This window comes from Cucurbita maxima, unplaced genomic scaffold (genome assembly GCF_002738345.1).
Source record: "Cucurbita maxima cultivar Rimu unplaced genomic scaffold, Cmax_1.0 Cma_Scf00001, whole genome shotgun sequence".
NCBI classification, from domain to species: domain Eukaryota; kingdom Viridiplantae; phylum Streptophyta; class Magnoliopsida; order Cucurbitales; family Cucurbitaceae; genus Cucurbita; species Cucurbita maxima.
In genome coordinates, this window is record NW_019272017.1 from 4,507,277 (window position 1) to 4,525,089 (window position 17,813).

Here is a 17,813-nt window from a genome sequence, read left to right on the forward strand (position 1 = left end):
CAATATCAAGACTAGACCTACCATAAGATAGTGAAGAATGCTATATATCAAGACACATCCCACTAGCATCGTGCACAATACCACGCTAGTAAGGTCATCCCAACACCCTAATTTGTCTCCCCTTAGCCAAAAGACGCACATACACTCAATACCATAATTGACATCGACTCAAACTCGTAAACTCGTAATACGTATGTAGTCATTAAAACAAAGTTTAGAGTTCATAAGAAGACATTAATTAATTCATAGAAAGCATATATTATATACAAATTTGTAGGCAGTATCGAAGTAGGGCTGCAAGCCTGCAATTGCGATGAAAATGGGTTATAAAAGTCCTCAAAAAAGAAAGAAGAAGGCTGCCTTAACAAAACTGGGACCTCTAATAACTACTCTCTCTACATTTACACACAATAACTACAATGTTCATAATAATGCTATTTATTTTGTAACCCTAAAATCTTTTAGCTCTCTCAAATTAATTATTCTGCCAACTTTTTCTCTCAATTTTTTTCAATGCCTTTGCATGGTGCCTCAATTTTAGTAATAAATATGACCGTACGTTTTGCCCCAACTCACACACCTATCCTAATGCCTACATTGCAGCCCTTAAAGAGAGACCTTAAATTCTTATATAACATATAAATTCTCTGAGCTAGACATAAACATAATAAGAGGTCAAATGTTTGAATCTCTACTATAATATATGCTCTAATATATAGTAGAACTTAAAATAAAAAAATCTCGAAAGAGATTAAGAATATAGAGATCCAGAGTCTTATAGAAACTTTGGTGACTAATTTTGAAGAGATCAAGAAGATTGTAGAAAGAAGACAATCTATTGATATTGATATTGAGATCTAATATGACTTCTACAAGAACAAGATCCCCTTTCAATCTATTACGAATATAAAACGTTCTAACTAGTTATTTAAAAATCTAAAGAAAACCCTTCTACGCATAATTATATATATATATAATTGACAACAAGAAACAATAGTAAACTAACTTATAATTAGTCATATATATTTATGTTCATGAGCTTCATCGCATGTAGCTGCATAATAAACAAAAAAAGAAATGGAAATTGAAATTGAAGTAGGTTGAGCTAGGAGGCGTTATTCTTCAATCGTTATGATGAGTAGAAGCGTATCGATATTGCCAACCTGATTATAGTGTAACTGGTTAAAATTTGAGACTTCTTGTCGAGAATTTACTTGAACGGATTGACTCCATCTGGGATTGGATTCCACTCCCACAATCTATCGGGGAACACAACCGGTAGCTGCGGCGGTGGTGGTAGCGTCGGCTGGTAATACGGCGTTGGTAGAGAGTTTATGAGGGTGGTGGGAGTAGATGGCGGCGGTTGTTGTTGAAAGTGAATGAGTTTTTGTAGGTCGTCAAGAGAATTATTGGAAGAAGGAGAGAAGAAAGGGGTGTAAGAAGAAGTGGCAGCCATGTTGATCAATGGAGTTGAGGTAAAAGGGTTTTGTTTCGAGAGGCCGAGGACGGTGGTTACTTCTTCACAAGAGCTCGTAGCGGAGGCGTCGGCTGCGGTGGTTTCAACGGTGGTGCCAATTTGAAGATGGTGATGGAATTGAGGCTCGAATCTCTGGAACTTGTCTGTAGACGATGAGGAAGTTTGATGAAGATTCTTCGGTGTCGACGAGCTTATCAGTCTCGAAGACGACGACGCTCTCGATGGGAGAGAACGAGGGAGCGACGGGTNATCTTCAACGCCAGCTCTTTTGTAAACACGACATAGCGAAATCTCGGTCTGTGTGACATCAAAAACAAGAAAACAAAATTGTTCATAAGCTGTCCCTCTGAAAACTTGGGGGACAATTTAAAGCGGATCACGCAGTTCGTGACAAAACATTTAAACAAACATAAAAAAGTACTGTCAGAGACTGATCAGTGATATGGCAGTACGAAGCAAACAAGAAATTCATAAATTCCCCTCTGCAAATTAATGATTAGATTAATCCAAATTAATCAAACCCTAATCAAACACACAATTATTTGATTAAGCTCAAAATAGGAACCAACCTTCTGATACCGCTCGGTCTCATGATGCGGCAACCGATACTCATTCATAATCCAACTCGTACGGATACCCTTTGGAGCCTTCCCGGAGTAGAAAACTAGGGTTTTCTTAAGGCCAATGGACCGAAAATCCTCGGTTCGAATCATCCGATCGGCCCCGGTGGCCTTCCAGTAACCGGAGGTCGTAACTCGATTGGGGCGGTCCCCGTTTCGGTACTTCCGATCTCGAGGGACGTAGAAGAACCACTCCTTCTCGCCAATGGCAGCCAAGGCTAGACATAAATAAGAATCCAAAAGATTGAATGAATTAAAGAGAAATTGAGGAATAGGGTTTAGAGTTAAATGAAAAGAATATAAGAATACCAGGAAGCTCCCAAGGGTCGTAGCGATATAGATCAAGGAAAGTAATGAGTTCAACATTAAATCGTTTGCCTTCGACCTTACGGCGAAGGTAGAACTCGACAAGTTCTTCTTCGGTGGGGTGGAAGCGGAAGCCTGGCATAACAACGTCGTGTTCGTGTTGATCGTCACTGCAATTGTTGTTGTCGTCGTTGTTGTTTTTGTCGCGGGTGTTGGAGCTGCTAATTTCTTCGTGGCTCATCGTGGATGAACTGCTAGCTGCAGCTGCAATTGCCATAAAATTTGTGCTGAAACCTATAATTGAATCAAACTCTCTCTCTATTTCTCTTCCTTCTTTGTTTTAAATTGATTTTTCTGTGTGTGGGTATGGCTGTATGTGGCCGTAATTATATATACATATATATATATATATATTACCGATGGAAGAGAGAGCAAGTGGGATGAACAGAAAGATAAGAAAGATGGTGAAAATTTATATATATGTCGTACCAATCGAAAAGTTTCTCTCTCTCTCTCTCTTTAACACAAAACATGGGGTCTTAATATTTTTTTTATTTTTTTTATTTTTTTTATTTTTTTGAGAGAGACCCAAAAGAAAATGGAAGAAATGGGGAAAAGGGTAAGTTTTTTTATGGCTGAATTTGTTAGTCCCTTAATTGTAACCAATTTTTAAAATCCTAATTTTTATTTGAAATTACTTTTTAGTCCAATAGTAATATAGAAAGTATTATATAATCATACCGTTTCGTTTAAGTCATACATCAGCTAATTTTTATTAATTTTACTTCTAATTATGCATAAACCCGACCCATTTGAAAATATGATGGATTGAATTTTGTTTATTAATTTGTTTTTAATTACTTCTTAAAAAAAATAGAGTGAAAAGTGGTTTTGAAAATGATAAAAAAAAAAAAAAAAAAAAATAGTATTGTGGAAGTTAACGAGGGAGAGGTGAGGTGTGGGTTTAAGGTGAGAAAATGACGTTTCAGGCTGAGGACAGGGTGGGCATAGCCCATTAGCGCAGCGGTGCGCCTCTTTGGATCTTTCTTCCGCGCCTTCAACTTTAATTTATATATATATATATATATTTTTTTTTTTTTTTAAACCCATAAATTATTATCTTTCCTTTTTTGGTTTTAACTAATTAATAAATTCAATCTTAATAAACATACTTTTAAGTGTGGGCACTTACTCTTTTTTCTATTTGTTTAATGAAGAATTGTGGTAAATAACTTAAAAACACATCAATATCAATATCTTCTTATTATTATCGAACTACATTTCGACAATAAATTACTCCTCCTATACTACAGCACTATGACTTCAAAACAATTTAAAAACAAAGTTAGGACGGACTTGGAGAATCCGACACCTTAAAGCACACGTTTAACTCAATAGTTTTATAATTGACCCATAAAAAAAAAATGTGCACCTTATTGGTATAAATAGTAACGTTTCTAAGTAAATTTTATATTAGAATCGCTCTCATTTAGATGTAGTCTTAATTGATTCCTGTGTCTATCCTTAAAATAAATAAATAAGGATTTTAAATAAGTTTAGTGCTCGAGTACTGTTGACAATAAATTTAGTATATAAACTACATATCAAATATTAATCGCTATGCGTGTTGATATAATAATGAAATAAAATAAAAATAAAAGATTATATTTGCAAAATTTGAAAGATATTGGTAGATTACAAATATAGTATTTGTTTTTTGGAGCTATTCTTACATTTGGTTCATGAAATTATGTATGGTTTGTGGGACGCACACAGCTACATTAGCTTACATATAATTATTTATTTTTTATTTATTTAAAAAAAAATAAAAATTAGAGAGAGTCAAGAGGAACCCGTGACTGAGTTCTCTTCTTCATATTGATTGAAGATCACAATTTTACAACTAAGTTTTAGCTAATTTATCCTCTACTCTTTCTCTCTCCACTCATTTTCCATTAAATGATTAATGGTTTGATTAGGGTTAATTAATTATTTATTTATTTAATTACACCTTAATTCATCAACTTCTTACATATTATTGGTGTGAATAATTGGCAAAATAAGAAAATTATAATATATGATTTCAAAATAAATTAAATATTTTAATTAATAAATTTATCACTAATAGAAATATAGTTCAATTATAATCAATTATTTAAATTCCCTATTTTTTAGTTTAAGAAAAATCCAAAAAAAAAAGAACGCTAATACTTTCGAGAAACCTCATTTTGACTTTTAATTTGTTTTTATGTCTTGATTTCCTTGCATTCATATACTATTAATTACAAAATATTTACTCATTAAACCACATTTAATCCACATATCTAATTTCCAACGATAATCTCAATTTATTTTTTTTATTTTTAGAAAATAAAATAAAATTAATATTTTAATGATTAAATGAATTGATAGTCTATTCTGTAATTAAATGAATTGATAGTCTATTCTGTAATCATATTCAAGTTGATAATAAAATCGTTTTCCTTCATTTATAACAGTTAAAATTAATATAGTGGTTAGAATGGAGATAATTAGGTAAAAATTTCACCCACCTCTCACTTAATTGAATTGAATTTTCATGTTAGATTTGATTTAATATTATTTAAACCCTAATTTGTACAAAATTAAAATAAAATTATGGTACGTGAGCTGTCAAAGATTGGGAAATGGTGAGAAATCCTATAAGCTAAGGCTAGCAACCTAAATTATATAAAAATTAAGTCATTAAATCATACCATTTAGAATACTAATTTGACTTATATGACTAAATATTAATCTAATCTATACATTCTTTTAATTATAATTTTTTAAAACTCGTTAATAATCCTTCGTTGGTTTGATTATATAAAGCAAAATAGATTTAAAATGAATGAATGAAGATTCATGAATCTTGTTTTTGTACAAATTTGACCGACCCTTCTATCTGTTTATAAGTAAATGAATTTTGTGACGACTTAACAATAAAAACAAAAAGGAAGAAAAAGGTCTCTTTTTAGATTAGTTGAAAATTTATTAATTTCTTAATCAATCAATTAATTAAACAATTCTTTTTTCCTCACAATTTTTGTTTTTTTAAGGCATTATTGGAGAGGAAAATAAAGCCTTTTAGATGGAAAAATAAATAGTAAAAAAATAAAAAAGACAAAATTTAAGGTGGGACAAATCACCGACCAATCCGAGAAGGAGGAGGAGGTCTGTCTGTTTTATTTATTTTTTTTTTTAATTTTTTTTTTAATTTTTTTTGCATGGCTATGATTTTATCCTGGTATTGTCATACTATGCCATTCATGTTTTATAGACTAAAAAAAAAAAAAAGGTTAAGAATGTTAATATGAAATCCCACGTCGATTAAAAAGAAGAATGAAACATTCTTATAAAGGTGTTTAAACTTCTTTCGAGTAGATACATTTTAAAATCGTGACGCTAATGACAATATGTAACGAGCCAAAACAGACAATATCTACTAGTGTTAAACAAAATAATTGTTATACAATTTCATAAGAAAATTTTAAAATTTCTGTCAATCATCCTCTAATCTAATTTTGTTTTATAGATGCATATTAAGACGATGATTTCCTACCCATTTTATTTTAATTTTTCTTTTTTGTTCATAACATTACAAAATTTATCTTTTTTTCTTTTAATCAGACAGCATCAAATCTTTCCTTTTTTTCAACTATTGGTTTTCTTCGACTTAAAAATTAATATCCTAATCTTATGATAATTTCAACTTGTCATCATACTAGATTGTCTTTGTCAAGAAAGGAATTTGATTTTTTTTTTTTTTTTTTTTTTTTTTTTTTTTTTTTTTTTTTTTGAAATTTTAAGTTAGCTNCTAAAGTCAAAATATATTATTTTTTAAGTTTTAATTCACTCATTTTCATTAAATTTTAGTTAAAATTCAACCAAATAAAAATAAGAAGAAAAAAAAAAGAAAAGAAAAGAAAGAAGGCCTATTTACATATTTTTCCTGAATTTAGTAATAAAAAGTTAAAAATTATGAACTAAATTATTTTCACTAATTACTTTATTTATAGCTTCAATAAATATACAATTACACTAATTAGTATATTTACACCCAAAAAAATTCAAATTTTATTGGTTATATACTTTTAATTTTATTAAATGTTATAATTTCTAACCTAATATTTCAAATTAAAGAAAGAGTTTATCTTGTTTTTAATAAAAAAAAAAAAAAAAAAAAAAAAAAAAAAAAAAAAAAAAAAAAAAAAAAAAAAAAAAAAAAAAAAAAAAAAAAAAAAGCAGCCCCATGATTATATATTGAATATCCATCTTGTCTTGGTTCATTTAAGTTCAAGAATGGAGTTGGCTAATAAATATTATACACCAAACTAAAATTGATAGAATGTGTATACAATAACTGAACGAACGACTTTTAAGCATTGTCATACACAAATAATTTAAGTGACATTTGTCTTACGTGGAGTTGAAACGTACAATCATATGTATGTATGTGTTCGATAAATATGAATGAGTTGCGAGTGGGGATTTTAAGACATAGGCTCTGCAATCACAAACAGGTAAATTGATACAGAACTTGATGAAGCACATCGACCACTGCTTGTCCCTCGTGTTCTATCTCGATGGGTGGTTTTTTATAAATCTCGAACTCGAACTCTTAAGACTTTCGGGTTATGTATAATTCACTTTGTTCTCGATCATGCTACACAAATCTAGACTCTCCGGCCTACAAAATTCCATAGAATTGGATTCTCGACACATGTTTATAAATTGAGAGTGGACAAAAAAAACTTAAAAGAGGGATGGAAGAAAGTGATGGTTAATTGCCCTATTCGACAAGTAACTGAAGCGAAGGGGAGAGGTTAGAGAGGAAATCTCAACTCAATATCTCAGGTTGAATGTTTGAAATATTTAAGAATCCAAATGTTGTCGTCATGTCGTGTCATATTCTCTTTTAGTTAAATCCTTTTTTCCCCCTAAAAAACTTAATTACCCAAAAGTACTATAAATAATATCTAAAGATCAAAACTTTTAGACACCCAAATTAAAAAAAACAATTCTTTTCTTTCACCTCCCCTCAAACAAAAGTTGAAATTTTTAATCTTAGTATCACTAACTTCGAATCTGACCCATTTTTCATCGAGTGTAATTGAAAGTAAAGATTCTAACTTTTATCTGCTTAGTCGAAAATATAACGTTTTAACCCGTTGAGAATCGACTACCCATTGATCTTTGAGACGATAATTTGTGTTTTATCCACTAAGTTATGTTCAAATTAGTTTTGTGACTTGTATGATTACATTTTTTTTTAGTATATCGATGCACACATATGATTGAAAGTCCATGATTTGGTCTTAGGAGAAATTAAACCATGGTGGTACATAAAATAACAAGTGGGGTTATGGAAATATTAAAGAAAAAGGAGAGAAGGATATGATATGTATATTAATTAGTTGGTCAAAGAAAGAATTGAAATGAATTGAATTGAATTGAAGTGAAGTAGTTCCATTGTTGGATTGTTAGAGTAAATTAGGGTTAGAGAAAAACGGTGGAGTTTGGTAAAGCTATAAAGGATATGGAGAAGGACTTGACTAATAAATAATAATAATTAATTGATTAATTAAGGGGCATATGGACTTGGTCTTCTCTGTATTCAAAAAGAAATGGAATGGTGTCATTATGTTTTGGTGGTGTTTGTTTGAGGCATCACAATCCATAATTTCAGGCGTGGCCCATTCCCATCCACCACTTGAGTCCCGACGAACCGCCACTTTCCGGCCATCGTCTCTCATTCTTTATTTCTCTGCCGACTCTTTAATTCTCTCTCTTTTTTATTTTTGTGTTTGTCTTGTAGTGTCAGATATTTGGGTGTGGAGTGAGTGGAGTGGAAGAGAGTGTTGAAAAAAAAGGACAAAATGGGTCGAGATGACTCGGATGGAACCGGGGTCATCGTGGTAAGGAAGGAGTGGTTGATTGTTGGTACATTGTTGTTTCGTTTTAGATTTAAGAATTGTATCTAATAGATTTGTAATGATCCAAACCCAATCTAACCGATAATGTCCTACATCCCGTTGGAGAGAAAGCGAATCATTCCTTAGAAGGGTGTGAAAAAATCTCTCTATAATAAACACATACATAAAGAAAACAATATATGCTAACTAATGGTGGGCTTAAATGGTTACCAGCGAAACTTTTTGTGTGGAGTATTATTGTTAAAAGGTGGAATAAAGTTCTATCTCAATTAAGGTGTATTTAAGTCTCTAATATTTGGGTATTATATCAATTGGGTCCCTTTGATTGAAGGGTTTTAAATGAGCCCTTTTAAGTGTAAACCGTTAAAGAAAATAAAAGGTTAAAAGATATTAAAAAAATTGTTTCCTAATGTTGCCTATGTAAGAAGTTAGAAGGAAGACTTTTGAGGTAGTTTAATAACAGTTGTAGGTCGGGGTCTACCTGGACAGGACGATGGCCGGAGGAGGGGGAGGGGTCCACCGGCGGCGGTGGAATTAAATAAACACAAACAGAAGAGCAGAAAAGAGAGTGAAGGGAAGGGATATAGAAGAGGAGGGTGTGACCAGGACCATGACTCTGACTCTGACTCTGACAATAGGTTGACCTTCTGACTTTTACATTAAATGTTTGTTCGATCTTAGAAAGCGCGCGGGCGCGCACACACACTCCAACCAATCCAATCCAATCCAATCCAATCTGCTTCGTGTTCTTTCGCTCTTTTTCACTTTCTAAGCCTCTCTGTGTATTGTTCTGTTCCGTTCTGTTCTGTTTTGTTTTGTTTTCATTGTTTGTTGTATAATCTGTACCTTTCAATTTCTCTCTCTTTCATATGCATATGGTGTGTTTAAATGTGGGGGAGGTGAGACAGGCTTCCCGTGATTCATTCTTTGTTCCCTTTTCTTTTGTTCTTCTTCTGCTTTTCTGCCATTCATTGACTTTCATAAAATCCCACATTTTCATTTTAAACATATAATCTACAACCTTCTTCATGTGATTCTCTTCACTTTCTTTCTCTTTCTTCAAATCTTATGATTTTTCTTCCTCATTTGTCTTTTATGTTTTTCTTGTGGTTGATGTGATTAGCATCTCCTTCCACCTTAGATTTTATAGGATGGTTGATTTTGATTTGGATCGTTTGAATAAGTTTCTTTGTATGATGTATTGTTTTGTAATGGAGAACCTATTTCTGATTGAGATAGTTATTTCTAACTCAGAACCTTATTGAACTTATTTTGTTGAGAAGACTAATTTATATCTACAAGATCCAAAAGAAAAACCTACCAATTTTTATAAGGGTGGGAAAATCTTTCTCTAATAGACACGTTTTTTAAAAGCCTTAAAGAAACTCGAAAAAGATAATATCTGATAACGGTGAGCTTACGCCATTACATAACCAATTCCTTTACACAATCCAAACAGAGAGGACATAAATCTAAGCTTCTCAATCCCAAACTTCATAAACTCGTACTAGTATCAGTCAATCATCCCCTAAAGCATCTTGAAATTATTAAAAGCACAAAATTACATAAATTGGGGTAGCATCTTCAACATTTATAACCTTACCAGCTATCAAACACGTCAAAAACCATCCTATTTTCTGGAACAACTTTCTGCACAAGATAGATAGTCACAATTTTTCCATAAAATCTCTTAAACCCGACCACATAAATGACCAGTACTTTTCATTAACTCATGAGTTTCAATTGCGGTGGTGGTAGCTCTATTTCATTAAATAATGGGCCAAAGCCAAATTAAAAAGCTATTCTAAAAACGGTAAGGCAGAGACAGATGAGAAAGCTGGCTTCTTTTATTTCCTTCTCGCGGGTGCCATCTCCTACATTTTAAATATGCAAAGCATGTCATGTATGAATACTACTACGTTTCTCTTTATTGATGGGAAATAAAGATCCTACACCTGGAACTAAGAAAAGCTAGGGAACCTAGACCTTCATCGCATATCAACAAACTTATGGTTGTTTTCTGTCAGAAATCTAGAGGATTTGTACGCATAAAGAAACAATGTGATTTCATCCTTACATTAATCAGCTTGAAACAGGTATGAGTTAAAACAGATTCGGACATGACTATGAACATGTGGTAATCAAGTAAAAAGAATGGAGTTAGAGAAAACAAGTATAGAAACAAATAAACTTCCCATCTACTTCGATTCATTTTCGTTTAGCTTCCTTTTCAGATCATTGAGAGCATTGACAACTTCTGAATCAAGATTATGCTTTAACAATTTCCCCTGGAAAGATGTCGATCTGAAAAACGAGAGCAGGATATTTATGGTAGTTGCCACCACTCTTCTTATTAAAAGATATGTCATGTTAGAGAACGCTAAAATACGTTCCAACTTCCAAGTCTGTAAATGTGTTGAAGTAATAAGTGCAACTATTGAACAATAACAGTATTGGTAAACGTTAAGGAAAAAAAAATAGTAAGATATCCCATAATCTTCCCTTACTTTCTTCTCTAACGATTGGAAATGCTTTAACCCTTTACTTCTCTCAATTTTATTGACATTTCCACATCATGAACTATAAAACTTGTTAAGACTTGAGGGACTAATATTAAGTTTTTGAAATTTTATAGACCAAATTAGAAATGGGAGCAGATTTTAGGGGTAACATCTAACCTATTATATTTCATCTGCATAAATATGTAAAATTTGCATCCTGAATAGTCATACCTGTGTTCTTGCAACATCATTTCGACCTCCTTTTTTGATGCTTTTATCTACATTCACATAAATAAAATATAAACTATAACGTGCCATGTATTGCTATTATTACTGTGTTCATGTAGAAAAAAAATAGAATCCATCCACATCTCTCATTGTGCTTAAACAAACGGAAAGCAAGTTTGTCTTAGTATTGTGCTATACTCTCCATAAATAACAACCTTTTTACTCTTAACTAGATGGGTTGAATTCAAAAATAACTTCGCCATATAGAACGCACAAATAATTCGTGAGGCCAGATTTTTGAGACAAGATAATAGGGTAGAGCATTTGATTACCATCGTCCATATAAACAAGTAAAGAATAAAAAAGGTAGGAGGATAGGAATGCCGTTAGGGTGAAATTATGAATATTATTAGAGTATTAAAGGTATATTAGTAATTAGATAGAGAAGTTGTTGTGGTTAGCTTATTAAAAGTAGAGGGAGTGGAGAAGGAGAAAGGTAGGCAATTGTCCCGTGGTTTTGGCTTGAGCAGCATCTCTAGAAAGGAAGGTTCCGAGTACCTCGACTACTAGGGGGAGTTGCATTGTAGTTCCATTATCTTTTAAATTTCAATATAGTTGGTTTCTATCATAAGATTGTGCCAAAATGAGCCGTAGTTTTAACTCATGTGAAGCTATAAAGCAGATATTCGTATGATAATCGACATATAACACTCCACTAGAAAAACCTACTAAAATTATGTATGCCTAAATGTCAAATGGACAAGGCCAGTCTCCTTGCAGAATTGCAAGGGGAACAGGCTTCGTGAAAACCTTAAGACCCCCAGCAGCCTAAACCACTACATCCACCCTGCCTCATGTTAACTACAATGTTGGACACTCTTTTCAACATTGTCAAAATAAATTTTCGAAAGTTTCAAGGCTTATTATTAATTTTGGAAACAGAGTTGGGACTTGGCCTCTTTATCGGGGCTTCACCTTGGGGGTATCCTCCTTTCTTCTTTCATGCCCCCATTGAGAGAATTAATTGACCGAAGATCTACAATTAGCTATTGCTCCTATGTTTGGGGGAACTTGGTCACTAGGGGAAGTTAAAAAGAAGTCACTGTAACAAGAAGCAGTCCAAAAGTTGAATATATAGCTCTTGGAAATCTGTGAAGGAATGTAGATTCAGAAACTTTTGACAGAACTGAAGATTAATACCAAAATTTAGTCAAAATATTTGGCAATAGTCAATCAGCCATCAATATTGCAAAGAACCTCATTCATCGTAACAGAACAAACACAAAGATAAATCGTCATTTCATACTGAGAAGATCACTAGTAACATAGTGGAATTGAATTATGTTTCATCTCGCCTTCAAAAGGCCGATGTCCACTAAAGCATTATCAAGGACAAGTTTTGATGATTTTAACTTCAAGCTTGGTTTGTATATGTTTGTATAGATATACAAACCAGCTTGAAGGGATGTAGATTTATTTTATTCTTCGAATTATTTTTCCTCGCGTTTTATTAGCTAATATTCTTGGCCTTTTTTAGCTAGCTTTTCTCTTATGTATCTTCCGTCCTATTATATTTTCTTGTAACTGAGAGTTCAGTGAATACATTGATATTTTCTCACCAAAATCTACAAGAATGCACCCAATAAAATTAGATTGTGCTCACCTCAGTAACTAAGGCCTTGCAACTCCAAATAAAGGCTCCCTGAAAATCAACATAGTTTTTTCAGCCATAAATAGAATGGTGGCCTTAACAACCAAACGAAACAATAAATACAAAATTACATGCAAGAAAAAAAAAAGAATAATGATAATAATAATAATAATAATCTTAGGATACAAAAGGAAAATCAAAATCCAGATAGATAAAAAAAAACATAGTAAAGCAATATATTCTGTTTCAAATAGTGGAGCAACAATATGTGCTAATTACCAGGATTGTTCAGACGAAGTAACATAGGTCCAAAATACTGGAGAATATGTAAATCTTAAATAGGTGACTAGCATAATTGGTATCTACACCCTCAAAGTCATCTATCTAAATTTGTAGCTTGCCACTTTAGACCACAAGAAAGACAAGTCAACGACATTCTTCTTCTTTTACTCTTTTCGCAAGGAATGACCCTTAGGGTTGACAGTTTAGCACAACCTGGTGTGAAATAAGAATAAAAGGGTAAATTACACTTTTGGCCCTATGAATTAAACTTAATTTCTACTTAGTCCCTGAATTTTCAAAGATGGTACTTGAGATTTGAATTTAATTTCTATTTAGCTCTTGATTTAAAAGTGACATGTTTCGTCCCTGAGATTTTGATTAATAATTGGTCCTTGAAGTTTGAAATTGCTTTCTAATTAGTCCTTAAGTTGAAAAATAAAATAAAATGATTAAAAGTATTCAACTCATTTAAAAAAAATACATATCAGTAAAGTTTAGTCATCATATTTTAACTGCCAGAAAACCCTACTATGGAATCATTTAGCAGCCAAACTCAAACAATAAGAACCAATTAAAAATCAGATTTGATCAAACATATCACTTTTGCAATTTCAAAAACCAAATAAAAAAATAAATTCAAATATCCATGACAAAAGGTATAAGTTCTGAAAACCCAAGAGTCCAAATAGAAATTAAGATCAAATCCCAAAAATCAGAAATATATTCTATCTAAAAACAAATATACGAATTAACAAATATGAAAGAGAACAATCTAAATAACTGATGAGAAGTCCTAAACATATTAGAAAAAAAAAAATTATATCCTTTGTCCATGTCAGAAAAAGTTCGTGCACGACACAGTGATACCCAAACAATAAGGAAAACATACTGCTCCATGTGCTGCATGCTGATGACAGATATCAGAAGTCACTACCCAAACTTTGGGACATCCATCCTCCCTCAGGGCAACTACCTGCAACTCAAGCAAAAGATATTGATAAGAAAAACCAAAAGAGTTTCAAAGATAATGTTCTAAGCCATTGAGCATGGTCTTTCAAAAGAAAAAAAATCTGATGACCAGAACGGGAAATAAAGCAACCAGCTAATTGCAAATTATAGACGTGATTTCAAATCTATTGGTACAAGATTTTTTTCTCATTCAAACCTCTCCTCAAATTGAAAGGTCAAGAGTGAAGGACCAGCTGTATATATTATTACAAATCCCCATCCGTAAGTTTTCAAGACAAGCACAATAACCTTGCTTCTTAGCAAACTGCAACTTGCTTTTTACATTTTTTTATTAGGATACATGCTTTACATAGAGAAGTAGATTTTATTCTATTGTTTTTTGCCACGGTTACAGGATCTTATTCATGAACTCTTATGTTACCTCTTTTTCAATCCACGTATCTGCACATGACTCACCTGAATAAACCACATCAATTCTGCAAGAACGATTATACAATTTTAAGTCCTTATGTGAGCGAATAAATAGACTCATCTCTCTTCTATCGAACAATTTGGCTGCTAAGCAGAGTAAAAAGTCACGTCAGGAAATAAGGACCTGAAGCATAATTCATTCTCACAATAAGTGCTTGTTTTCCAAGGGAAACCATTAACAATACACATCGGAGAGCATCCTCAAAGTTATGTTTGTTAATTAAATATGATAAGGAAAATTATTTATTCTTTTAGATTAAGCAGAGTTGAAATATCAAACTCAAAACAATCAGCAATAAAAAAATTCAATTTTATACCTAATATAAAGTAAAAGTAAGACGTTGAAAATGCATTTCTTTCATGAGTTGAAAGTTTCCGTGATTATGCAAACCATTAGATAAGCCCTCAGTAGGATTTTCCCCAATAGGAGACTGGGATTGCCCACCAAGGAGTCCCCCAAAAAGACTTCAAGCCCCATTGATATAAGACCGTGAGTATCACATTCCATGACAATTTTCATTGCCCTTGGTGTGGCATATCCTCATCCCCGTGGTCATCAAGAGGTCTAAAGTTTTAAACTGAAAGTGTTTCTTGATTAAATTTCCTGCACTTGGAACTGAGAAGGGCTATGAAAACATCAAGACAAAACAATTTTTTTTTTTCTAAATTATTATTATTATTATTATTTTTTTTTTTTTTTTTTATTTTTGCAGTCGTTTTTTAAGGTATTGAGTTCTAACTTGTCTGAAATAATCTATACATAGTTACACTTAACATACTAAATAAATATGAACCATCTTTTTCCGTCGTGCATAAACGGAAAGTTTTTAGGAAAAATGGCCTGAGCAAGAAGATAGGAGCTATTTCACCCTTTCTTCAAGCTGAACTTGGTTTAATGCTGCAGAAGACCTGACTTACGTTTCATAAACCATCTAAACGAACTATATCTTCCATGCAGATATCCCTTTTTCTTATGCAACTAATTCATTGTCTCCCAATTTTATTAAATTATTTTCATGGTCATTGAGCTTACAAATAGAAACCACAGGAACACCAAATCCCAAATGCACATCTACCGACAAAATATTAGCAGCAAACATAAGATTATATAGATTAACGAGGCTACATTTTAGATCATAGAATTACCCAGCAAAGTCTTCCTTGTGTGTCGGGAGTCCAGACAGCATCGCATCAAATACAACTACCACTTTCACCTCTGTAAAGGTTTCAAGTATGTAATCGAGGACAATGGCAACAAAAAAAATAAAGAAGTATCCCATAAAAATCGATAAACATTAAGGAAAATCTACACCATAAACCAACAAGTCTATAACCCAAGGATCAGGACTCGTTTTTTAGGAAGAAAAGAAGGGGCAAGCTGCAAACCTCTCAGCATACTGAATGTTATAAGCTCGTCAATTAGCTTTTGGCGGGCTACATCAAGTCTCCCGTTCATAAAATGCTTCTTAAGCTTCACCCAATAGCCACACACATTATAACCATCAACCAGCAAGACAGGAACTGTATTGTCTATGCCCTGGTTGGTACTGTCAGGTAAATAAAAGACATTAAGAGCAGCACTCGTCCCAGCAACTTTCCAATTATGTCATGGTTGAAACGCAAAATGTTATGAAACAAATTTCTTAAAAAGAGATTTACTAGTAAAGAGTCAATGTGGGATCACGATAAAGCTCCGTATCTCCAGGAAGGTCCTCCTTCTCTACCTTCTTCTTCCGGTAACTAGTAGCAGGCTTGGGTGCGCTAGATTTTCGCTTTTGGAAATCCTAAAGATCTTTGTAATATGAGAGAGCACTATAAACACTCGAATTGGTTGAAAATGTTGCAGCAGAACCACCAGACATACCTTCCATAATTTCAGAAACTGCAAATTCTGCTTCAGATTTGACGTAATTCTCGGAGGATCAGAATCACCCTGCAGCTAAAAGCCAGTTAGGTTTTGCACAAAATTATTAATCTATCGGTTGACAGAACCGGATTTTCACGCATAACTAGTGTACCCCTACGGTCTCCAACAAATGGCTATCCACAAAAATGGCGGAGCACTGTGTTTAATAAAATAATATCAGAAACTTAGACCGCAGATTATCAGTTACCGCCAAGTGAATAATGAATGTACAAACTACAAATACTGTGGTCAGGCAAAGCAGAAGACCTAGCTACTTTTCAACACAAGTAAGCCTGAATTGGAGCAAAGAAAGAAAAATAGTTGGAAGCATAATCACCGATGGACTTTGTGGCTGCTTTTTGCTTTTGGAAACTACAAGGAAATTCTTCTTCTTCTTCTTCTTCTTTTTGGGAGAAAACAAGGAAGTATAAGAGGAGGGAGAGTAACACAAGCCTGAAACTATGTTCGTTGGTGACGATGAAAACAATTTCACTGAGCCGACGACCTCCATAAATTCAAGTTGAAGAAAAGACCTCCATGACAACAGAGACTTTCACTTTGCAATAGAATTCGTCGCGGTCCCTGCGATTCACATATTGACGGCAACTTTCCCCGGCTGAGCTCCGCCACTGCTCCGGCTGAACTTCTCCGCTTACACAGATACAGTCGCTGTTTCTCTGTGGTCTTTCATTCGGTTTTAGGTGATCGCGGGAAGACGATGGTATGGCAGTCGCTAAATCAGCCACACATCATCCTGACATTCTCTACTGTATTTTTCCTTTTTTTTTTGTAAAATTACAATATTTAATATTTTTTAGTATAATAAATGTGAGGTCGAATTTATTCGGATGAAATAAAATTTTAACGATTATATTTTTTTTTATGAGTTTTAATAAATAAATACTGGCTAATAATATGTATACGTAATTTTTTTCTCACCCACTACAAAAAGGGTAAATAAAACTTTTAGTGAAAAGTTTATAAAATTACATTGAAATTCAAAATAATATAACCACTAATGTCTATTTTTTATTTCTTGCTAATAGCAGAGGGGTTAAAGTTTTAAAAACATTGAGTTCGTATTAGTCTCGTATTTAATTTATGATTCTATTCCGCATATTATATAGTTCTGCGGAATTATTGTGAGTTTTACTAAATAAAATTGTACATCAACATCAAATACCATAACACTCTTGCGATGTTTTATACTAATAGAGATAGTGTCACTTACCTGCATACTTATATTTTTTTCTTTTATTTAGTTGATGTAAAACTCAAACGATTCTCAACGAGGTTGACTTGCATACATTATATTCTAATCTAATAAATAAGTTAGTCGTGCAAAAGTTGAAGTTTGCCGACAATCCTTGATGTATGATTGGGCTCGAATCACGTTTGAGAAAAATGTTTTAGAAAACGTGAACGAGAAAATGTATTGAGAACGATTT

The 17,813-nt window shown here is 32.9% G+C and overlaps 2 protein-coding genes across 3 annotated transcripts; both read right to left on the reverse strand.

Moving 5' to 3' along the window:
• Positions 1 to 826: 826 nt before the first annotated feature.
• On the reverse strand, positions 827 to 2,760 carry LOC111465021 (NAC domain-containing protein 35). Its single transcript, XM_023122302.1, has 3 exons — positions 2,407 to 2,760; positions 2,047 to 2,315; positions 827 to 1,774 (listed from the first exon to the last, which is right to left on the reverse strand). Exons 1-3 carry the CDS (start codon positions 2,678 to 2,680, stop codon positions 1,211 to 1,213), a joined length of 1,107 nt encoding a protein of 368 aa, XP_022978070.1. The 5' UTR covers positions 2,681 to 2,760; the 3' UTR covers positions 827 to 1,210.
• A 7,426-nt stretch (positions 2,761 to 10,186) lies between these two features.
• Positions 10,187 to 17,119, reverse strand: LOC111483584 (uncharacterized protein YacP). 2 transcript variants are annotated; one of them, XM_023133507.1, is made up of 10 exons: positions 16,703 to 17,119; positions 16,324 to 16,392; positions 16,119 to 16,243; positions 15,846 to 16,006; positions 15,606 to 15,675; positions 14,410 to 14,464; positions 13,909 to 13,992; positions 12,750 to 12,788; positions 11,090 to 11,136; positions 10,187 to 10,661 (listed from the first exon to the last, which is right to left on the reverse strand). In XM_023133507.1, the coding sequence occupies exons 1-10, from the start codon at positions 16,874 to 16,876 to the stop codon at positions 10,556 to 10,558; spliced, it is 930 nt and encodes a 309-aa protein (XP_022989275.1). In that variant the 5' UTR covers positions 16,877 to 17,119; the 3' UTR covers positions 10,187 to 10,555. The 2 variants fall into 2 exon arrangements, with proteins under 2 accessions (XP_022989275.1, XP_022996721.1); XM_023140953.1 differs by lacking the exon at positions 11,090 to 11,136.
• Between the last annotated feature and the right edge of the window lie 694 nt (positions 17,120 to 17,813).